Consider the following 23,955-nt stretch of genomic DNA (forward strand, 5'->3'; position numbering starts at 1 on the left):
AGATGTTGGGGGTTATGCCCAACCGTGTAGGGCCCAGCGTAGATGGAGGGGTGTGTTCAGTGAGCCCTGCCCAGAAGAGGCAGCTTTGGGGGCCAAGCAGGGGAGTACGGCCACGTATTCTTTCTTTCCTTTGCTGTTCCCATTGCCTGAAGTGCCTGCCGTCGCTCCAAGAGCCATCTCTTCCGTGCAGCTGAGGTCAGACCACCTACCTCATGCTACTGCCCGGGGAACAGGGCCTCCCCAGCCCGGAGGCCTGCGTGTGGAGCCCCGCCCACCCGCAAGTCTTCCCCTTCCCGCGATGGAATGTAATCTGACTTCAGAGCCCTTGCTATGCTCTCCTGCTCCCAGCCTTGGTCCACCGGGGATTGTGACGTTTGTCCCTCCCCGCCCCGAGGCCTTGGGTTTCGTTTGCACACTGGCCCGCTGTGATGACGAGTCAGCTTTATCTGGCACCGAATCCCTCCTGACCACCTCTCCCCAGATTGCCCATGCGTACTATATTTACATATCTATGAGAACCAATCATGTTACCTCTTGGGGCACAAAAGCTCTCGATTTTAGAAACTGCATATTTGTGATTGTTGGTCCCCCCTGCCCCCCACACTCTATGAGCTTCTCCAGGGCTGAGGCCACAGTAGGTGCTCAACTAGTGAACTAATCCCTCTCAGACCACACGACACCCCTGGGTGCCATGCTGCCTAAATCCGTTGCTCCCAACCCCGAATTAGGTTGTCAGTACTTTAGTATCCACCCATCAGGGACTGTTCCCCACAGGTGTGGCTCCCTGTTTGGTCAAGGTCAAGGAGCACGGGTGCAATGTCATATTTGAAAGTGGAAGCTTTCTGGCTTGAAGGGCTTTTTTACTGGCCAAGTCTGGGACAGTTTCAGCTTCAAAAAGAAGTGACAGCAATGATGGATTATAAACGATTGGATGAGTGAAGACACCAGGGGTCCGTACGTACAAATGAATGAATACAGAGAAGGTAAACCCCTCTGCCGGTAGAAGGAAGGATGGAGTTAGAAACCGACCACTAGGCAACCTCCGCACTAATCGATGGATCCCAGTGAGACCACCAAGGGTTAGGAGAGTCCTGATGAGAAACGCAATGTTTACCTAGTTTCAAAGTATCGCCCCCACAGGCAGTTATTAAATTACAAATGGAAAGACAGTGACCCAGCAGTGGAGAAACCTGGCGGACACCACCTTTAACTAACAGCCCACTGTTGGCATCACCAGTAGCGGGACTCACCGAGACGTCTTTCTCCTAAACGATGCCCTGAAAAGGACACAACGTCACTGCCGTTGGCGTTCCTGCCAGAAGTTCATACAATGAATCTAACTGTGGGGAAACGTGTGGCACATTTACATTGAGAGGTGTTCTACAACGTGACCGGGCCGTGCGCTTTAAAAAAATGTCAGCATCAGGAGGGAGAAGGATGGGGAACCGTTCCAGAATAACGGAGTAAAGGAGACAGGACCGCTGCCTGCAGTGGGTCATCCAGGATTTCCTTTCGCTGTAAGGACATTATTAAGAGGATCGGTAAAATCCGAACAAGGGCTGCAGATTAGATAAGAGCGCCGCATCAATGTGAATTTCCTGGCTTTGATCGCTGCCCTGTGGTCATGTAAGCAAAGTTCTCCGTTTTAGGCAACACACACGGGTGTGTTTCTAAACAAGGAGTATCATGTAATACTCCCTAAACAAAGCAATAGTCAGTTTGATGATTATAAAAAATGAGATAAAATATTAACATCGGGGGAATCTGGGAGAAGAACATACAAACGTTCTCATTATTCCTGCAATGTTTGTTTTAATAAAAGTTGTGTTTTTTTTGCCTTCTCCAAAGTAGGGGCTATAGAGTAGGGGCTCTTAAATTAGCCTGTGGGCTCCAATCCTAGTCCTTACCCTTTACCTGGTAAGTGTCTTAATCTTTCCCTGCCCCAGTTTCCCCCTTTGTAAGCCAGGTGTGCTGACAGTGCCTACTTCATGGATTGTGAAACAATTGAACGTGTTCACACCTGAGCACTGGGCACAATACCTGGTATGAAATAGGTGGTCAGCAACTGTTGGGTTAGAGAGAGATGTGTTCCCTGGAGTCCCCGGGACACGTCCTCCAAGCAATCTGTTTCAGCCCTGGTGGGTGACACGCAGCTGGTGCCAGCCTCACCCTGCAGAGTTCCTGGGGAGGAGCTGCCCTCTGCCAGCACGGTCCCGCGGGACTCCGACCGGCCCAGCTGATCCCTCCCTCCCCGTTCACCTGCCTGGGGCCCAAAACACCAGACAGCACCCAAGCACCACCCGCCCTTCAGGACCCTGGCCCACAGTAGGCGATTTGCCCACTAGTAGGTGCTCAGTAGCAGTGACCCAAGCTGAGGTCTGCAGCTCTGCAGGTCTGCAGACCCCATCTCTGGCTATGCCTTGTACGGGGCTTTCCGCTCCCGACCTCGGTTTCCTCAACTGCTGTGAGCGCGTAGTATTAGGTCAGTGGTTTTGAAGCAACCTCAAACCACAGTGAAATTTCTTCACATGAAATTGACTCTGCAGAGCGCCCCACACAGCGAGGCGGCGAGAAGCGGGGCTTTGGCAGGGGAGGCCGGGGCTGGCTCGGACACTTCCCCACGGAGGGTCCTCTGGAGGCCCTTCCCGCCCTGCGGTCTGGTTTCTGGACCCCTGTGAGCCCCTGTTCCCGGACCCTTGGGCCTTCCCTGCCCCCCTCAGCAGGACGGCTCTCCATAAGCTGGACCAGGTCCTACCTCCCCCGTGGTCCCCTCTGCTGGGTGGCTGTGAGGTCAGAGGGGAGAATGTCTTTCAGCACCTTTTGACAGCTGACCTTGTTCTGGGTGCTTCCCCCAGACTCAGGCCCCCTACGTTTCTTGTTACTGCTTATCACTATTACTGTTTATGGTCACTGTGGCTGTGTTCAAGGGATGCTTCCTGTGCGCCCGGCACTGTGCTAAGGGCGGGCCTAGGGCTTGTTTGCATGGTTTGTGTTTTCCTGGCTCTTTGCTCCCACTGCCAAATAAACCAACCATCCCAAAAAGGATTTTTTAAAACACATTTCAATGTCTTTAAAACCCAACTTTTCCTTTGCACAAAGCCCTTCCCACCGAATGGTGGTTCACGTAGGATCGGCCCCATGGTGAAGTGGAGGAATCAGACTGATTTATGTTGGGTTCAGGGAGACCCCCACCCCCCACCCCTGTTGGTTCCTGGGTGTGGTGCATCTCGGGGCCCTTAATCCTCTCCCACTGTCTTAGGAATTAGATAGCACCATCGCCGTGTCTTAGGGGAGGAGACTGAGACTCTGAGAGGTGAGGGACTTGCCCTATATCACACGGCTCGTCCCTGGCAGAGGAGAACTTAACCTCAGGCCGGTCTGATCCAGGGGCCACGCTCTCTCTCCCTTCTGATGACTCTGCCCACCCCCGGCTAGAGTGGGGGCTGCCAGAGCTGACTGTGGCTACTGTCAATCATAGGTCACAACTCCCAGCCACAGCTGATTGGCTCGGGGGTGGGCACAACCCAAATTGGTCCAATTAGAGCCCTTCCTGGAAGAAGGTTAGTACTTTCTTTTCTTCTTCTTCTTTTTTTTTTTTAATATTTTATTTATTTTCAGCGAGAGGGGAAGGGAGGGAGAAAGAGCGGGAGAGAAATATTGATGTGAGAGAGAAACATCAGTTGGCTGTCTCTCATCTGCCCCGCAACTAAGGGACCTGGCCCACAACCCGGGCATGTGCCCTGACTGGGAATCGAACTAGCGACCTTTTGGTTCATAGGCTGTGGCAGTCAATCCACTGAGCCACACCAGCCAGGATGTGGGTCAGTACTTTCTGATGGTAAAAACATGTCTCCTTCCAGAGAAGAGAATAAGGTGGACATGCTGAAGGAGGGAGGCCGTGAAGGGTCCGACTCGCCCTGAGGCCCCTCTAGCGTTTAGCTGGTTATCTCTTCCGTGGATTCTGCGAGGCTCTCCGATTACCTTGCCGTCAGGTACGCCCCTCTGAGTTGGGTTTCTGCCACTTACAGTCAAGAGAGTCCGACTCACTCTAATCCCGATCCCCTAGAACCCTACTCCTCTCACTCAGTTCCCTCTTCTGGGAATCTCTAAAAATACGGCTGTGTTGCTTTATTAAATTAGTTTATGTATTGTTTAGGAACCTCTCTGCTGAAGACTGCACGGGAGTATGACAATGTGACTTGCAGGTGAGGTCATAGGCATGGAGGTTTCTGTCATCACTAACAAAATAGAACTTTGTTGCCTGGTCAGTCAATGTACGAGCCACTTGGGACGTTCACAACTATTCTGGCTCCTCTCCTTCTGGCCACGTGGTAGGACCGTGATTCCCACCTCCCTTGAGGTTAGGTACGACCATGTGACATGCGTTGGCCAATGAAAAGCGAGCATGAGTCACACGTCACTTCTGAGCGAACCTGAACGAGCTGGCCCCCAACTCACAATGTGCAGACCCCCGGCCACACCTGAGCTGGGGAGGAGCCCCCGCAGCCTGGGTCCCTGCGTGACCTGGATAAAAGGAAGCCCCACCCCTCCCCACATTGGACAGATAGTGTGAACAAAGACATCAACCTGTGTTCAGCCAGCGAGACTGTGGGGTTGTTTCTGCAGCTTTCTCCAGCCCATCCTGCCCCATGGACTCGACCCACTGGAACATCACGATGTCTTCAGGAAAACCCTACGTGCCTCATACCCCCTGGCTTTTTCACAGTGAGCAACTATCTGTGTATCTGGGGCGAGTTTGTGTTAAATTTCGAACTCCAAGGGCAGGACTACAGACATCTTTCATGTCCCCGAGCCCCCAGGCGGGAGGCCGTGCACATAGCATGTTCTTCAAAATTACTGGCTGAAGAGACTGAAGCGAGGTTGAGAAGGCCAGGCCAGAGAAGAAAGGGTGGGATGAAGGCCGTGCTCACTCTGACCGCCCCCCAGGAGTCCCCCACTGGACTCGCATCCCGAGAGGCTGGCCCGCGCCCCCAAAATACCATCCACTCTGCCTGCCCACACCCTCACCATCCCCCAGGCCCCAGCTTCAGGCCCCAGCTTCAGGCCAGCTGCTGGCAAAACCACCCAGGCCCCCTGGTCCTGAGCACCAGCCTCTCCTCCGGCCACAGTCTGTCCTGGGAGCCCCGGGCTGGGGAAATCCCGTCTTTGCTGGTCAGGACTGGCTTCCCCTGCCCCTGGGCTGGGAAGTCGTGGCTGCTGCCTCGCAGCTCAAGGTCACTGGCGCTCATTTCCTTCCTGAGGAGGGCACGAGACCCACGGGCCCTGCATCCAGGCAGAAGCCACATCATTCGTGGATTCACACAGCTGCCTCATGACCTCTGTGCCCTTCGGTGACCTCTCTCACAGCCGCAGAGGGGATTTTTTTCCACGTCACTTTCCTGCCTGTAACCCTTCTGGGGCCCCACTGCCTGCAGGGCCAGGTCCTCACCCACAGCCTGGCCCTGGAGACCCTTCGAGCCTGGCCCCTGAGGCGCACCCACCGGCTCACCCGCTCACATACCAGGTGCCAGCAGGGCCCAGCCTCCTGCCGCTCCCCAACAATCCGCACGACCTCTTCGTGGCCATACGGTTCTTTCCCGCTGGAATGTTCTTGCTCTCCTAACCCAGCTGGCAAACTCCTATTCAACCTTTCTTTCAAACCTAACTTAAGAACAGGAGTAGGGGTTGGTAATTTTTTTTTTTTTATCTAAAGGGCCAGATAGAAATAGTAACGACTTTGAGGACCATATGGCCTCTGTCACGATGACTCAACACTGCTGCCAGTACCACCGTGTGCAAACAAATGGGTGGCTGCACTCCAGTCCCACTTTGTTTACGGGGCAGGTGGCAGGCGGGAGAGTCCACCCACCCTGCTCCGCGTCGTCTCAGAACACGTCCCTCAGGGCGGAGTGCAGCGATGCCTCCTCGCAGCGCCCTCTCCGCCCTGCACGTTTTGTCGTGACCCAGACCCCCTCTGCCACACGCCGCCATTGTGACAATCCCATGGCACAACAGTCACACTGTCGTCTCCCACTCGGGTGTCTGCCTTAGCCTCCTCCCTGGCCTCCCAGCCTCCGCCTTGCCCCTACAGTCTGTTCTGTAACGGATCCGTCAAAACGTACGTCCCATCAGGCCACTCCTCCGCTCGGAAGCCTCCATAGGCCCCTTTGTCCGACCCAGGGAAGGTGCAACCTTTGCGACAGTCCACAGAGCTGCACAGGCCCCCACAGCCCTTCGGCTTCGTTGCCTGCTCTGCCTCTGCTCTCTCCTCTCCAGGAACACTCGCGTCCTTGCTTCTCCCGAGACTCGCAAGACGGGGCCGCCTCAGGGCCTTTGCTCCCGGTGCTCCCCCGACGGGGGACACTCTCCCCGGGGTCATCGCGAGGCTCGCCCTCTCATCAGCCTCAGGTCTTTCTTCAGTCCAGTTTTTTTCATTGTGTTTGTTCCCATTGCCATTTATCCCCCCTTGTACCGCCCCTCCCCTCCCCCCACCGAAATGACCACTCAGGTCTTTATTGAAACGTCGCCCTTCTCAGCGAGGCCCTCCTCGGCCACCCTGCGTTCACTGTAGGGCGTATATCCAGCACACTGTATTTATAAACTTATAAAAAGTTGATAATTAACTTTTTAATTATAAAAATGTTCAATCACAGATACGGAAGGACTAGTGCAACGGCACTCACACACACGACCCCAGGTTCAACACTCAAGGTTGTTTTTGAAAGAAAGATGCCGACATCCCAACATTTCACCTGCAGACTTCAGCAAAACACCCCGTGTGTTCGACTTCTCTATCTTGTTTATCACGGTCCTGCCCCGCCAGACTGCAAGCACCGCGCACGCGCAGAGACCTTCGTCTATTTTGTTCACGGCGGCTCATCAACGCCGAGAACATCGCCGGACTTCCACGGTTTAGGGGAAGGGACGACAAGGCAGATCCTGATTCTGGGTCTGCCTCTAATTGACATAGGGTTCTGGGGGTCATTTCCCCTTACGGAACCTTGGTCTCCTCATCTACAAAGTGGGGGTGATATTAGCACTTCTCAGGGTGGTTGTGAGGATCAAACAGGGTAAGAGTGGGAAATTGTCCTGTTAGCATGTGGGTTACATTTCCGTCTCCCTCCTTGAGGGAGTGTAACCAAACGCGGGGCCGGCTGCCTGCCCTGGTGAAAGCCAAATTCGAGAGACAGGTGTGGGTGTAAGGAAAGTGGTTTATTTTCAGGTGCTGGCCACCGGAAAGATGGGGGACTCCTGTCTCAAAGCCCACCTCCCTGGGGAGATGGGGGACTCTAGTCACAAAGCCCATTTCAGCACCTCAGGGCAGGCAGAGAATTTTATGAGGAGGGAGACGGGAAGCAGAACAAAGAAATCAAGGGAGGGGGTTGAAAAGTTCTCCAGGAGCAGACGAGCACAGTCCATTCCGATAAGGCAAATGATGGGCCTGTGTGCGTCATCCTGGTTTACTTATCCTGGCTTTACGTCACTCTGGCTCCGAGGCTGAAGGTCAGCAAGTCTTCCAGGCCTGGGGATGCCTGAAGGTCAGAGTTTGTATCTTTTGAAGTGAGTTCCTAGGATTCTTATACAAACAGGCTGCTTATCCACAGGCTACATATTAGCAAGCATTTACAGAAACAATGTCAAGAGAATGGTGGGGTGGGTTACACCTCCCCACTGTTACAGGAGGGGACTTGGTTTAGGCTGACCCTCTGGACCCTGAGTTCCTAGAAAGCAGACACCTTGCTCCAGGACATGTGTAGCTGCAGGAACTCGAATAGCCCCTCAAGAGAAGCTCGTTGACTTTGAACTCCTGCGGTGGAAAATCCAGTAGAAGCGCTACAGAATGTATTCCCCTGTGCTCACTTGCCCCTTCCCTGCTGTGGCTTATTTATTCCATGCTACCTGATAACCACTATACTTCATCTCTTGCTTTATCTACTCATTTAACAGCTTTCACCAGATATACCTAGGGGAGGGGCACTCGACTCAATTAGGTCCTGAGATTCTCTTTGATTAATTTCTGCCATGCATCTTGGAGTGTGCCCGAAGAGCGATGTGGTCTCCCTCCGCCTGTTTTGCATTTCAGATTCAGTTGTGTGTCTGTCTTGATAAACTTGCATTGCAGATTCATCGCGAACACAAAGGTGGATGTGTGCTGAAGAATGGGACTCATTCTGTCAAACCTACGCATTTTCTCCAGTCTGATCGCTGGTATGCCTGGCCTCCTGCAAACGCCCTGATAACCATCGCCCTAATTCCACTTGCGATGGATGCGTAGGGTAAGATATTTTCACTGAGAATTGTGAGTCTTCATCCCATTCTCTCCACGCCAAGCTGAAACTCTCGAGCAAAATTTTATTTAGTTTAAGGGAACAGTTTCTGCATCTGTGAAGGTGAAGAAAAGGGGTTCTACGGAAGGTAACCTCACAGGGTGACAGGATCACAAATTTGTAACTGGGCAGGTAGTCATCACCCAGGCCTGTAACTTCTTTAGTGAAAGGGTTTTAAGCCAGCCTTGTTCATTGTTCTTGTGCATCTAGGTTAACACACCTCTGAAATACCAGAAGCACTAACCCTCACGGGGGGGTATTAATCCTCAAGAGAGCACATGGTCTTGTTCAAGAATCCTGTAATCCAAATCCCCACCTTGCTTTCTTTAATCTTCCTTAATTTCAAATGCATACAAAAACCTGCAAAAGGGTTATTCTCTGGAGCATTTGAGATCTTGCTTCCTGGAATATGTCCTCAGTTTGGCTCAAATAAACTCAAATAAAATTTATCTACAGGTTTGAATGTTTCTTACATCAACATCTGCGAAAATGCCAACATGAGTAATTCAACCCAACAATGATGGATGTAAAGTCTAGTTACTTTGTAACTGGTAAAACTCTGTACTGATATTAGTTACTATGGTTAGTGTATCACCTGTCCAGATTCTTAACTAAACCTTGCTGCAGCTGTACTGGCTGCCCGCAGTCTGGGCACTAATATCCTTGGGCAGACGGAGGACCAAACTCCCTTCTTCCTGTAGGAGTGACAACAGCAACTCCGTTTCCCACGTGGACAAAGAGCAGTTCGGAGAATTCATCTAGACCTCCGATCCGGGGATCGTTAGGGGATTAAAAGTTGTCCAATCAAGCTTGGTGGGTGGCAGAGGGGTCCGGATCGCCTCTGTCAGAAGCAGATCTGTGACTAAAACCCAGCGCCCTTCTTTCTTTCCTGCATACCTCATTCTCAACATAGTTACCAATCATAACAACTGCCGTTTATTGAAATCCAGCGTAGAGTCCTGGGGGCTAATCTCTCTCTCGGCGTCACAACCACCCTGTAAGGTAATACTGTGCTCACTTCTCAGCTGAGCTCACAGAGATCAAGTCTTTTGCCCAAGTTTCTCCCAAAAGTGCTAAGGTACTTCCTACTACTGGCTTGGAGTAGGAATGCCTGATAATGAGGGTTTTTTTAAACCTAACTATACTTAAAATTTTTGGTTGTTCAGCTGAAATTCAAATTTAACTGGGCATCCCTATTTTTATTTGTTAAATCTAGCAACCATGGCTTTGGGGGGCGGGGGTTCCCAGCAAATCAAGGCAGGTTCCTCCCTGTTGTGCCCTATGTCTCTGTTGGTTTTAGTTTTCTTTTTATTAACCGCCACTAACACTAGGTCCGGACTTCAGGCCTCGGACCTTTCCAGGATGCGCAGGGCGGAGCAGGGCAAGGTTCGCGCCCCTCACCAACATGTCTGCCAACGGGCTCTCACGAGACTCTTCCGCCCAGCACAAACAGGGCCGCGCCCCACCGGCGAGGATTGGCCGCAACTCACAGCCCAGCCTCCCTCGGAGATGGGAACCCCTCCCATTGGGCAGTTACAAAAGATGGCGGCGCCCCGTGCCCGCCTTCCCCGCGCGCAGCGCTCGCACCGCGGGGGCGGGGCCGCAGCCGCTGGGGAGGCGCGGCCTTCGCTGATTGGCGGAGGGCGGGGGCTGTGTGACCCAGGGCCTGTTTGCCGAACTGGAAGGAAGTAGAAGTGCTGAGTAAGGCGAGGTGAGTGACGGGGCAGGGGAGGCGGGGCCTGGGGGGCGCTTCTCAGATCTTCTCAGCGCCCCAGACTTCATGGTGTCACTTCGCACCCTCCCCGTGGTCGCCGATTCCGAGGCATGTCTTCCATTGACCCATGTGTAACCCGTGTGACCCCAGGTTCCTCCCTTTGGTCCACCGGCGTCCCCCACTCCCATCCCGCGACCGCTCTCGTCCCCCAGGGACCCCAGCCTCAACGCAGTTGGACCCCAGTCTGCCCTGTGTCTCTCCTCCGGCCGTCCCCAACTCCCCGAGCCAGCCCCTCCTCCCTTCCCCACCTCTCGGTGCCTCTCCGTGGCCCCAGCTCTCTGGCCCCTCTCATTACCCCCTGTTATTTTCCGGCGCCTTTCGGGGCGCTCCCGAGTTTCCCGCCTGTGTGTATTCCCATTTGAGCCCCACTTCCCCTCATTGCCCCTCCTGGTCTCCATTTTACTTTCCCCATTTCGAATTCTCTGCTTCTCCCTGCCGATTGTGGGTCCTGCGCCTCCGGATTTCATGTGCTTGCCCCCCACCCTGACCTTGTACCCCCTCCTTCCTCACAGCCTCCTCACCCCACCCAGAGTGCCCCAGCCCCCAGCTCGCCCCCCGCCCCCATCTCCTGCCCACCTCCTGCTCCTGCAGATGACCTGGAAGCGGGTGACCGGGTGCGTGTGACCCTCCCATGTGACCATGTGACCTGGACACGCAGGCCCCTGGCTGTGGGAAAGGGAGGGCACGGGGCTCAGGGATCTGTGGGCTTTTTTTTTTTTTAATGGATTATCAAACAGATACCTTCACTTCCCCTAAACTGGATTTTTCCCTCACCTGCTCTTACCCACCCAACAGGATGTTAGGCAGGTTTGGTTTGGCAACACACATGCCCCACCCTTGGGCTGAACACAGTGCTTTGTGTCCCTGTGCCTGTGTCTCAAACTGTTGACTGGGGTCCTGTGGCCATTTTTCACTGAAGTCTCAGTTTCTCCGTCTGTGACGGTGGGGATTGTATCTCCTGCCATCCTAAGGTTGCTGGGAGGTTCAGACTTGGAGGTAATACAGAAGGCAAAGCTTTGTGAACAGGATAGCCATAGACAGAAAGGGAAAGGAATTAAATGAAAAAAAAAAAAAATAAGGGGAAAGACAAGTAGAAGGTACTTTGTTTAGTCTTTCACTTAGTGTTGGGCAGCGCTGATTGATCATTCTCTCTGTCGGGCTCTTCTAAGTAGTCCTTGCCATCCATCCGTTCGTCCCTCAGTCCTCATCTGTTTAACAGGTGGTATCGGACTGTTCACTCTGGTCTATGTTGCCTTTCGTGGAGCCAGTCTGTTCCCATTTAGCACAAGGGGGAGAGGGGGCAGGCGAGCAGCCTGCAGTCGCACCGGTTGAGGTGGGTCGGAGCCGGGACCTGAGTACAGTCCTTCCCGACACCAGAGCCGGTGTGACTGCCCGGCTGCGTAAGGGTCACTGCTGTCACCCGGGCCCCCTTTTCTCCGTCCATGGCTTACTGTCTTGTGAGATGTCCGTGCCCCTGAAGGGGATTTCCTTCTCACTCAGCAGAATGACATCAGCCACAGAGGAAGGAGGACTTTAAATGTGTGTGTGTGTGCACGCATGTGCGTGTGCCCATTGCCGCTCGGAGGGAGAGATGCCTTGTGTTACAAGCTTCGCTTTGTGGAGGGTGGCTCCCTGGAGAACACTTTAATAGGCTCATGCCTTAAACGCCTCTTCTCCTTTGTTGTCCGTCCTCATTCTTTTGGTGTTCTCATCCGGCCTGGTAACTCCAAGCACCGTCTCTCCCCTGACGGCTCCCAGATTTTTACCTCCAGTCCCGCCCGGACCTTTCCCCTGAAACACAGACCCACAGAGCTAGTTGCCCACTTAACACTTAGGCATTTCAATATTTACTCTGTTATCCTTCCCCACCCTCATCCCAGACCTGTTTCCCCCCACCCCTCACTCTCCCGTCTTTAAGAGAGCGCAGTATTCTTTCCGTTGTTCAGGCCAAAGCTTTTATCTGACGCTTACGTACTCCGCGTCCAGCCGGGGTGACCTGTTAAATTAATGTCTACTAATCAGCATCTGAACCTACGGGTATTTTTTTTTGTCTCTTTCTCTTCATCATGTATAACCTTCTCTAAAATGGAAGTCCTGGGAGGGCAGGGATTTTGTCTGTTTCGTTCATTAGTGTCTTCTCGGCAGTCGGAACAATGCCTGCCATATAACAGGTCTGCAGTAAATATTCGTACAGTGAGCCATACAATGGGCCACCCGTAGCACGCCACCAGCCCCGAGTTCCTTGGAGCTATGTCCGTTCCCTGTCCTCAGGAGCTCCAGCTACACGTTGGTGTGGTCGAGGGCACTTTGCTTCCAGCCGAGGTCCAGCTGGGCAGAATGCATGAGGCACCTTTTCTGCCTTTGAAAGAGCATTTGGCTCTGCCTCGTATGGATGGCAGTGCAGCCGTGAGGTGAGGGCCTCAGCTTGCGGAGGGAAGAGTCTGAAAACCAAGCCTCGCGCAGCCCTTTCCTGTCCAGGCTTTCTGTTCCTGGCGGCCGTCTGCGGGGCACGGCTGGGGTCCTGGGCTCCAGCTAACGGGGCTCGGGTCTGGCAGGTTACACAATCTCCTGTGCCCGTTTCCTGGGTGTAACGTGCCTTCTTTTGTGAGTGTTTTCAGGGTTAAATAGGTTAGTCACCTAAAGATCTTGGTGAGGCGCGTGGCGCTCAGTGGGTGCTGGGTGAACGTAGCAGTGTCCTTGGGGTGTGAGGTGACGGGAGCGAGCTCCTTCCCACTTGTCACTCGATTAGGAAAGAGTTAGGGACGAGCTGGGGTCAGAGTGAACATTTGGAGGGACATCTGTTTTGGAGGCGGCCTTGGAGGTCCAGAGGCTCAGGTGCCGGGTGGCAGTGCCATTTGACTCGCCCCCTCCCTTCACCCAGGCTTTTGTCACGCACTAATGGAACACCTACTGTGTGCAGGCCCTCTGCCTAGTGCTCTCCAGGAGTCTGAGGAAGGAGGCATGTGTCCATTGGTCAGGCGACACCTCCCATCTCCTCTCCCTGGGCCTCGGGTTCCTGTGTTCCCCACAATTGCACTTTTCCTCTTTGATGGGCATCTGTGAGCCCCGAGTCGGCTAACAGACGTGAAAACCCTGCCAGCCGTGAAGCATGCTGGGCCGCAGGTGCGCTCACGTGCTGTGTGCTGAGACGTACAGGAAGGAAGCCTGCTGTGGTCAGCTGAGCTCGGCGCCCTGACCAGACCCCGTGTTCTTGGCTCGTCTGCCAGGGCAGCGGCCCGGGGGAGACACCGGTGGCACGGGAGGGGTGGCTGTCCTGTGCCCGCTGTTCCAATCACAGGACATCCTGTCGTAAGCAGCCAGGGCTCTTGAAGCCAGGTCCCCAGCTCCAGCAGCTCTGTGTGTGCGCCCAGAGTCCCCACGTGGCCGGGCCTGTGAGGTCAGCCTCCCGGCCTGGCTGCCTGTGGATCCTGTCACGCAGCGCCCGGGCAGCCGCCCTGCCCCTCTGGCCAGGCTCCTTCAAGTAGGAAGCAGAGGGCTTCGAGAGTTTCCCGCTTGGAGTATGAGTAAACTCAGCTGGCGGCAGAGGAAGCTGAACTTCCCAGACCAAAGCCACTCCGGGCGCCCAGCAGGAGCCTGATGAAGGTTTCCCTGACGCAGGATGGAAAGGCTCACCCCCTGAGCCTTTCTGCTGTGGTGGCGCAGCTCAGAGTGGGTGTGGAATAGGGTGTGTGGTCTGTTACCACCTCCAAGGGATGGGAGAGGAGGGGGAGGGGGTGCAGGGGGCTCACTGACTAGTTCTCACTCATTCACTCACCAAACATTTGTTAAATAGCTGCTGCTACTAGCTAGGTGCTTGGGTAAATAAAAGGGGGCAGGCGGGCAGCCCAAACCCAGGACAAGGGCTGCAGTGGGGGTGTGCACTGGACAGAGGGAGGAGCATAGACAAGGGGGGCTGAGAGCAGGGGAGACACAGGGCGTGGTTCTTAAAGGAGGTGGCAGGTGAGCCGAGTCTTGAAGGACAAGAAGGGGTCATGCATTGGTCTAACAGTCCTTTATTGAGAGCATCCTCTGAGACAGGGGAGACAGCTGGGGTGAGGAGAGGGAGAGAGGGCGGGAAGGGACACTGAGGCCCGAGCGTGGCACGCGCCCGGAGGTGTTGGTGCTGCAGTGTGGCTGCAGTGGCGGTGCAGGCGGAGGGCTGCCGGGATGGGATGCTCACATCCTTCCTCTGGAAGGTGATGGGGAGCCACTGGACGGGGAGTCTGATTTGCGTGGGGGGTTGTAAGGTGGGTGGGGTGGACCCGGCCCTCGTGGTGCGCATGTACAGAACGGGCGATGGTGTGAGCTGGGAGGGAGAGTGTCGGATCTAGCAGGAGGGGCGGATCTAGTGCCCTGAGTGCTCCCAGGGGGCAGCTGGGCCTCGAAGGACAGGCCGGGAAGTGGGCCCTTGCACTCCGGGAGAGCCGTTTCCACACCTGGTAGCTTTGCACTTCCTCTGTCGCCTGAGATGTGTCCAAGTCCTTCAGGGAATTCGTGGCTGAGGAGGGACCAGATACCTGGGGGCTGAGTTCTCCCTACCCAGCCCCCCAAACCAACCCACGAGCTCCCCATCCTCTGCTACACTTGCCGCACTGGTCTCCTTGTCATGAACAAGGGGACTCTGCGGGGGGGCGGGCATCATGGATGCTGGGCGATGGCTCCATGGCGACCACGTTTCATGCTGACCTTCGTGTCCACAGCAGCAGTGCCTGCAGCCCCTCCTCTGTGCCACCTGGGCCCAGATGGGTCACGCGGGCTCCTGTCCCCATGCCTTCCCACGCTTTTTAAGACAAGAACTGGGCCTGAGTCCCCTGTGGCTAGTCATTTTATCATGAGCCCAGCTAGGCACTTGGCAGGGCATTCACCCAAGATCGTTCGTTCCAGTTGCCCTCTGGTCCCAGTCGTTTGTTGTTGTTTTGGGGGGGCAGGGGTGGACATTAACATGTCCTTGTTTTTTAAAAAATATTTTTATTTTTAGAGAGAGGGGAAGAGAGGGAGAGAAACATCAGTGTGTGGTTGCCTCTTACGTGCTCCCAACCTGGGACCTGGCCTGCAACCCAGGCATGTGTCCTGACTGGGAATCGAACCGGTGACCCCTTCGGTTCACAGGCCGGCACTCAATCCACTGAGCCACACCAGCCAGGGCGCAACACGTCCTTTTAAAACTGCTCCCTGAGCACCCACCGTTTAAGGCCTCTCTGGGCGTCAGCTTCTTCATCTCTGAAACGGGGACACCATGGCCCGTCCTTCTGCCTCACTGCCCCCCAGGGGCGCCTCCCACCCCCCGGCCACTGTAGCTCCTCCCTGAAGGAACCAGGCAAGCAAGCTGGGCCTCTGATGGGGTCAGGGAGCAATGCCAAGGAGAACCGGCCAAAAATACCCACGCTTAAGGGGACACGGAACTGACGGCCTGGAGAAGGCCTGGTGCGGAGTCAGATCTGTCACCGTCACCGGCACCACGTAGGCTCTTGGGTTCGTGTCTTACTGCTTGTGGCATTTGAGAGGCTGCTTGAGGCAGTGTCGGGTGCCCAGCGGCACGTGGTCCCTGTCCGATGACCCTGGTGTCACTTAGGTGCAGGGAACAAGCCCAGGTGAGGGTAGGGAACGGCTATCAGTGAGTGGAAGCAAGTTTTGACGCCATGGGGAGGTGAAAGGGCAAGCAGCTGTGAGAGTGGCAGGGCCGTGCAGGGAAGGAGTCAGCTGGAAGGGACCTCGCAGGTTCAAACAGCAGCCAGCTGGCTCCCCAGCCCGTGTCCTCCCCTGCAGCTGTGCTGGAAAAAACCCCGGGCTCCGAGGTCAGAGGTCGGGGGCGGGCAGAGGGACGGAAACCACGCATGCGCTGTCTGCTCCCTGCCTGCCGCTTTCCAGGTTGGCCTGTCAGGATTGTTCCAGGATGTGGCCCCGTGGTTCTCATTTCCTTTCCTCCACCTCGTGATAACAATGGCCACTGTTTGTGTGCCCAGAGCACCCTGGACACTTTCCCTGCATTGTGTCATTTCGTCCTCTGGCCTGGCCGGGGAGGCGGGAAGAGAGCCAGCTGTGTCTTTGCAGCGGCCAGGCTGCTGTTGGTGTGTGGGAGGCACCCCCGCGCCGGCCCCGGACCCCGGAGGGTGTGCCTCCTCTGGGGCGGGTGTCTTCCCTCCCTCCCGCTGGACCCCCGGGGTGGCTCTCCACCCAACACGCGAGTGGGCTCCCTGGCCCTGCGTGCCGCTGACTCCCCCCTCCAGTGGGCCCCTCCCCCGGCACAGCCGCGCTGCCCTCTGGGGCCCCTCCGCGCTGCCTCTCCGGGCCAGGCCTCCGTGCCCCCCGCCGTCTCCCCGGCCCAGACCCCAGGGGCTCAGCCTGCACTGCTACTTTCTTTAAACAAATACAACACTTTCTATACCTTTGGGAAACAGGGAAAAGGACAAAAAATTGCCACCCTGGCTGGTGTGGCTCAGTGGTCTAAGTGCTGGCCTGTGAATCAAAGGGTCACTGGTTCGATTCCCAGTCTAGGGCCCATGCCTGGGTTGCGGGCCAGGTCCCTGGCCCGGGGCACGCGAGAGGCAGCCAAACGCTGATGTTTCTCTCCCTCTCTTTCTCCTTCCCTTCCCCCTTCTAAAAGTAAATAAATAAATCTTTTTAAAAAATTGCCCATAAACCCAACACTCTTATCTACTTTTAGTATTTTGGTATGTTTTTTTATCACTGTCTGTCTCTCTCTTTTTTTTTGTACTGTACATACTTCTCAGTTTAATTACGTAAACTATGTTTTAACAAGCGTCCTGTGGGCCAGGTGTGGTGCCAGGGTGAGTGTGCAGAGGCGCAGACCCGCCTTTAACAAGCTCCGACTCCAGAGCCAGACCCCTGGGCCCCAGTCCCCCCTCTTCCACCCGCTGACTGTGTGACCGGGCGTGTTGCTTTGCCTCTCTGTCCCTGGATGTTCTCACGTGTCCAGCGAGGGTAACAGCGGCATAGGGCGGGTGCGGGCGGAATGGGTAACACGTGTGAGCAGTTGGAACAGGGCCGGAGCGCAGACGGGGGTGCTCTGTGAGGGTTTGGCGTGAGCAGCGTTGGGAACTGCACAGACTGGCGGGGGCCACAGGCGAGGAAGGACATGCCGGGCAGACAAGTCAGCGTGGACAGGCGGGCGGGTGTGGAACAGCGTGGCTTTCCGGCGTTGCGTGGTTGGGAGCTGACAGGGCGGGGCGGAAGTGGGGAGGCAGGCAGCGGCTCCTCGGGCCATGCTTGTGGCCCCGGAGCAGCACGGGGCACGCCATGGATGCCATGCCACCGAGCCTGTCCCACTCAGGATGCCACATGCTTTTCCTGAGTTGTCATCACTGTCCCCATCGCAGGTGTTAACGACCACACCGCATCCCCGGGGTCAATGTTTGACAGTTTACAGCCGCCCCTGTCGTCAGAGTGCACATGGATGTGCATGCTCGTCCTCCATTTTGGGAACTCTTCTCCTGGGACCAACTCCCACACCTGCTCTTGGGGCCCCCTTCCCCTTCCCTGGCTGTGGGGTGGGGTGCTGGCACCCCAGCTCCCAGTCCTTCCAGTTCTCCATGCAGAAGAAGGAACTTGACCCAGTCAAAGCATTCTCGCAAATGTTCTCATTTCGTCCTACTACACAAGAGCTGAGTGCTGTTCTCCTTTGGAAGAAGATGACCCGAGGCCTGGGTCTGCTGGCACTACTGATCAGGCGAGCAAGGGACGGCGCGGTGCCTCGAGCCTTTTCCAAGCTCTGCCGTCACACTTCTGTAGGCCTCGGTTTGCTGGGCTGTAAGAGGGAGCCAAGCAAAGAGGGCTAATGTTTCTTGAACATTAACCATCTGCTAGGTTCTGTTAGGCACTGTTATGGTCCCTGTGTAACAGATGAGGAAACTGAGCCTCAGAGAGGTTGAGTAACTTGCCCGAGGGCACACAGCTGGCGAGTGGCAAGGCCGGGATTTGAGCGCAGTTTTGCTCCAGAGCTGTACTGCGCGCTCAGTGCGTCATCCTCGCGTGTCTTGGAGAATTAAGTGAGACAATGCTGTGATGTGCTTATTAGCTCAGGGCCCACTACCTAGTAAGTGCTCAGTAAACGCGTCTGATGTAATTATGATTGTTGACTTGCAGTCCCTTGTTCCTTTCATCCTAAAGTCGATCCTCTCCTCATCACGTGGGCCAGGGTGTGACCAGTGTCCACTCAGATGCCCACGCTCCCCAGAGCACCCACATGTCCGTGTCCGGTCCTCAGTGTGTGACACGCTCCTTTGGCGGGTGATGTTCTGGCACAGAGGCAGAGGGTGGCCTCTAGCTAATTGTCACTTGGCTTTGGCGACACTGACCTAGGAAGGCAGAGTGCTTCCTGGGGTCCTGGGATGTGACAAGACATCTAACACCCGTCCAGCCCGGGGATAACTCCCGTAGCAGAAACTGAGACCCTGCAAATAGGAAGCGTAGACTTTCCACCCAAACCCAGGTTTATGAGTTTGAGTCCCTTCGTTCATGTTCCTTTCCGAGGAGCTTGATTCCGGGTCCCTCAGAGCAACCTGGGAAACCGGTGCCGTGGGCGTTAGTGATTTTAGTCACATGCTTGCAGTTCCTGCCCTGGGGGAGTGGGAGATGCCCCCGGTCCCCTTGCAGTTTCTAGCAGAGAAGGGACACCGGTTTTGCCTGGGGAACTGAAATGACCCGTGCCAAGGTCTTCCAGTACCCAGAGTTGCCTCTCCACCTTACATGTGTAGCGGGAGCCCCTCCTTGGGCACGGGGCAGGGCCGCCTGCAGTGCGTTCCTTTGACCAGCGGAGCCCCATGTTGCACATGAGGAAACGGAGTCTCTGCTGGGAAGCAGGGCCTGGGAGCGGGGCGGCCTGGCCCCCTGTGCCCCTGGCAGCTCTGTGGTTCCCACTAGGCATTCCCACCTCCCCCTCATGCCGTTTCTGCGTATCCCCTCCTTTTCAGGTCCCTCTAGGCCCAGACCGGGGAACCGCGCTGGTGGGGAGCCCTCCGGGTGCCCGGGCAGGGAACCACTGCCCTTGGTGAGGTGGGCGTGGGAGACCGAGCCCTGCTGACCAGAGACCCTGTTTTCTTCCAGGCTGAGGCGGAAGGCGGCGGGCGCCCCCACCAGCCCCGTGGAAGATGCAGTTCCTGGGCCGCCTGGTCAGCACCCTCAGCGGCGTCACCACCTTGTTCACAAACCCGTTCCGGGTGAAGGAGGTGGCATTGGCCGACTACAGCTCCAGGGGCCGGGCTTGGGAGGAAGGGCAGCTGATTCTGTTCCAGAACGCTTCCCGTCGCGCCTGGGAGTGCGTCCTGGTCGACCCCAGCAACGCACAGAGCGGATTCCGGTGGGTGATGGACGGCTACGACACACGCCTTTCCTTGACTCCTCCCAGGTCAACACTAGCGGTCCCCTGGCTCTGGGTCTTCATCCCAGGGGTCAGGAGAAAGGTGGGAGAGGGGACTGCTCTTCAGTGGAGGGAGGGGCTTCCTAGACTCCGCTCCTTCGGGCCCACCAGGGTCCCGGGAGCAGGGGTGTGGGGATAGAAGACTGGGCTGTCCCCTGCCCTGGAGTCGTTTGACCCACATGGGGAGAGAAGGAGCGAGAGTGGGGGAGCTGAGGAGGGTCAGTCGTGTAAGGCCCACGGGTCACCTGTTGCCCTGGGTCTTTGAAGGCATGACCACCTCGTTGGGGCTGGCCCGGTTGTGTTCAGGAGAGCCTGTAAGGGGTAGACAGCTGTCACTTCTTGGGGCACGCTGGGTTTGGCATGGGCTACAACACAGGTGGCAAACACAAGGCCCGCGGGCCGAACCCGGCCTTCCACCTTGTTTTATCCGGCTTGGTACCTTGTTTCTACCTGGTGGCAGCACCGAGCTGTCGCGTAACTGTTGAGGAGCAGTCACATTTATACAGTCCTAAAGTTACATTCGGCCCTTTGAAGGCAACCTCGAGGCTGATGTGGCCCCCGGTAAAAATGAGTCTGACGGCCCTGGGCTAGCGGGAGGGGCTCAGCAGCCAGCTGCAGGGCTGTTGGGGAAAGCAGAGGCGTGTCCAAGGACCCAAAATGCACGGTCCGGAGGAGCGTGGGACCCTGCAGGCTGGCGTTGAGTTGGGCTGGGACCGATTGCCCCTCTTCCATTTACTCGTCCATCCGGTTGCCCGTCTTCCATCCATCCACCCAGTCGACAGGCACCGAGCACCCCCGGTGTCTCTGGGGTCCCGGGCCCTGGGCCAGGCCCGGCTGCCCCTGCGAGATGACAAAACACGCTCTATGCTTTGAAGGAACGTGCGGTCCTCGGGTGGGGCGACCTGCCAACCAGGCAGTGCCATGCGGGGGGTGCTGTGATGGAGGCGGTGCCCACGGAACGGTGGGGACACAGAGGGCAACCCCTTCCTGGCGGGCTCCTCCGCGTGTGGAAGGATGAGTAGGAGTGTGTCTGCAGAGTGGAGCGGATGGGGCTGTTCCAGACCTGCAGGGTGGCGGGCGCGGAGGAGGCAGCCTGCAGGTGGCCGGCTCTGCCTGGGCTGCAGGGGCCTCCGGGGCTGGAGGGAACCTCTGGGGCTCATGCTGATTAAGGAGGCGTGGCAGCAAGAGTCTCAGAGAGTGGCAGCCAGAGGTCAAGGTCCAGCCACCCGGAGAAGAGCAAGGCTCCGGCAATCAGGGCCTGGCTCCACGAGGAAACTGAGGCAGAGGCACCCACAGTGGGCAGCTGGGCAAAGAACACAGTTCCGTGGCCAGTCCAGACAGCGGTTTTCACACAGCAGGGCTAGTCCGGACTCTGGCTGCAGCTGGGGCCGGCTGCTCCAGGTGCACAGCCGACCAGGGCAGGGGGTCCGCGCCTGGGGGGCGCCGCTCATCCCTACTCTGGAGGTGCCCTGTCCTGGGGCCTTCACACCCTCCACATGCAAATCCTCACCAAGTCCTGTGAGTTGTAAAGACCCCTTGACAGGATTCCACATTTGTCTCAGAAGCTTGAGCCCCCCTGCAGGCAGACTTTCATCTCAGGGGGCCCAGCCCTTCGCCTGCAGTTTGTCACTGACGACACCTGCACTGCTGCTGCCCTCGGGTGGGCGGCACCTGCCCTTGGCAGCGCTTCCGCACGCGGTGCATTAGCACCCCCTCCCGCCACCCGCCGAGGGAAGCAGGGAAGGCAGTGTCTCCTTGTATGGATGAGAAAGCCGGGGCTCAGGGAGGAGACGTGATTCACGCAGGGCTGCACAGGAAGCAGCGAGGAGGCAGAGTCTTGGCTCATCTGGCTCCTGATGCCTCTCTCTTTCTGTGCAGCCGTGTGCCCCTGTTTTCAGACGGGATCGGAAGCCTTGCTGGGTGGGGCTTCCAGCTAAGCTCCTGTCTCCTCTTGGAATTCCTGACATTCCTCACCCGGCTCTGCTCTCTGTTCTCTGCTCTCCTCTCTAACCCGCTCGCGCTCAAGTCAGCACGGGGCCTCAGCACCCATGTGCACGGCTGTGCCACCCAGGAGCGGTCGGATTCCTCCCTCAGCCCCAGGTCTGGGTCCCTGCCAGGGTCCATCAGTCCTCCTCCGAGGATATCCTGAGTCCGCCTCTTCTCTCTCAGCACGCTTGGTTCGGCTTCGGTGATAGGAAGCCCCGCAGGACAGTGGGTAAACAGGATGAGATTTTAGCTTCCTCCGGAGTGACTGCCATGGCAGAGAGGGCTGGTGTGGCAGCTCTGCTCCCCAGAGTCCCCCGGGGCCCAGGCCCCTGTCCTGTTGCCCCACCACTGTGTGGCCTGCGGCCCCTGGAGCACCGTGTGTCCCCAGGGGGCCACCCCGGATCCAGCCATCACAGCCACATCACAGCCAGCAGAAAGGCAGAAGGGCTCTCTCTTTTAGGGACCCTTTTTGGAAATTTACACCCAGGCCTTCCATGGAAATGCCTTTGGCCAGGACTTAACTTGCACGCATGTGCACACGCATGCACACACGCATGCACACACGCCCACAGCTAACTGCAAGGGAGGCTGCGTCCCAGCCACATTCCAGCCCAAAGCCAGGGGCCCCGCGCCTCTCCGCTGCGCTGTCGGCTCTGCAGGCCGTGGCTGTCCTGCACGGGGACTCCTGCCTGCGGCCTCGCTCTCCTCCCACACTCTGCAGGCTGCAGCCAGAGCGACCTTCGAGGGCGAAGCTGATCACTCACTCCCCTGGTGAACTCTTCAAGGGCTTCTCTTCCCTTGACAGGTCAGCTGATGAGCATGGCTTGGCAGGGCCCCTCCTGGGGCCTCGCCGCTCCTTCTGGTCTCATCTCGGGCCGCCCCGTGCTCCTGACCTTTGCCCAGACTCTTACCTCTGCCTCGGACACTTGCCTTTCTTTGCTGGCCTCACTTCTACCTGCCCTTCCCCGGCCTTCATGCTGGAGCAGGCGCTACTCCTGCTTGTCCCCAGCGCACCCCTTCCCTGCGCTCAGTAGACTGCCTTCCTGGTGCCCACAGACCCCGTGAGGGTAGGGGCTGGCTCTGTCTTGTTCGTCCTGGTGTGACTCCCCAGCACCCAGCAGCCTGGTGCCTGGCACGAGTCAGCTTTGTGAGGCGCGTGTGATACACTCACTCAGCCTCGGCGGTATTTCCCGAGGGCCCCTGTGGGCCAGGGGAGCCTGTTGGATGCAGGGTCCTCCGAGGGGGTGAGCTGCGAAGTGTGGATGGAGGGCTGGAGAGTGGGGTGCTGGAGGGGAGGCAATCATGAGGAGTTGTCGAAATGGCAGTGCCCAGGCTGGGGGTGTGCCTGGGAGTGAGGGCTGTGGTGGGGTGGGCTCAGGGCACTGTGCCAGGAGCCTGGGGAGTCTCCCCACAGTCTGCAGGGAGAAGGATCAGTATACAAATGTCCTCCTTAGGGGCTGACTCCGTCCTTGAAATGTCTCTTCCTCCTTTACTTGCCTGCAGGGCTTTGAACTGTCCCTAAGCACTTAAGTCAGGGGTCAGAGGTAGACCTCCAGGCCCTGCTTCCAGCCTGGCCCTGGGTAGAGGTATTTCTTTGCTGCAGCTGCTGTTAGGGGGCATGCGTAGCTTCAGGGGGAGGAAGAGAACCAGGACCTTCTGAATGCCCAGGTTCTGTTGCCTCAGGTCTGTGGGCCCCGCAGCTGCATGCCCGCTGGGTGGAGAGATCGCACCCGGGCTGCTGCAGACGGCCACAGCGGCAGTAATAGGGTCTGCGTCCATTGGCGCATCCCATGTGAGAGTGAACTCCCTTTAGCCCCACAGTAGTCCTGGGGCGGGGGGGGGGGGGGCAGGGCATGTTACTGACCTGGCTTACAGAGGAGGAAACACAGTTCAAAGAAATTAAGTAATTTCCCAAGGCCATGTAGCTAAGTGGCCCCAGGCCCAGCACTAGCAGCAACCAGCCCAGATTCACAGCTTGGCTTCACCTGGGAACCTCCTAGGTCAGTACAAGTAGAAGCCACCTCAGGTTGCTTTATAGCTTATGCAGAGTGGCCCTGGGCAGAACACAGGTGGGGACTGACCTGGGCCTGCAACACCTGGGAACCTCCAGAACCTGCGCACCCAGTGGGCAGCTACAGACCACGTTGGAGCACCACCACCCTGCCCCTGCACAGCTCATGCTCCATGGAGGAACGAGGTTGGTTGTCAGTGGTCACAGCCAGTCCTTGCAGCTGACTCGCCTGGGTAAATCCTTCCCATTGACCTGCCAACAGCAATTAAGGCTCAACTAGAGGAGGAGGGTGTACTCAGCCCACTCAAGGGGCACACTTCAAGTACCCAGCTTGGGTGATAGGGGAGGCTGTGCCACTGGACCCTACAGGACACCTACTACATTAGGCCATGCTACTAAGAGAGAGTCATAGCATCTCTACCTAATACATAGAAACAAACAAGGGAGGATGCCAAAATAAGGAGACAAAGAAACATAGCCT

The 23,955-nt window shown here is 56.8% G+C and overlaps 1 protein-coding gene across 2 annotated transcripts in view; it reads left to right on the forward strand.

Moving 5' to 3' along the window:
* Nucleotides 1-9,974: 9,974 nt before the first annotated feature.
* The window catches only part of PLA2G6 (phospholipase A2 group VI), a 49,129-nt gene continuing 35,148 nt past the window's right edge, over nt 9,975-23,955 (forward strand). For both annotated transcript variants that reach the window (XM_045834802.1, XM_045834803.1), the window contains exons 1-2: nt 9,975-10,038; nt 19,165-19,417. In XM_045834802.1, the coding sequence (XP_045690758.1) occupies nt 19,209-19,417 (209 nt within the window). In that variant the 5' untranslated portion in view covers nt 9,975-10,038; nt 19,165-19,208. The remainder of the gene's footprint in view (nt 10,039-19,164; nt 19,418-23,955) is intronic.

This window comes from Phyllostomus hastatus, unplaced genomic scaffold (genome assembly GCF_019186645.2).
Source record: "Phyllostomus hastatus isolate PE091 unplaced genomic scaffold, TTU_PhHast_1.1 phas_contig_198, whole genome shotgun sequence".
NCBI classification, from domain to species: Eukaryota; Metazoa; Chordata; class Mammalia; order Chiroptera; family Phyllostomidae; genus Phyllostomus; species Phyllostomus hastatus.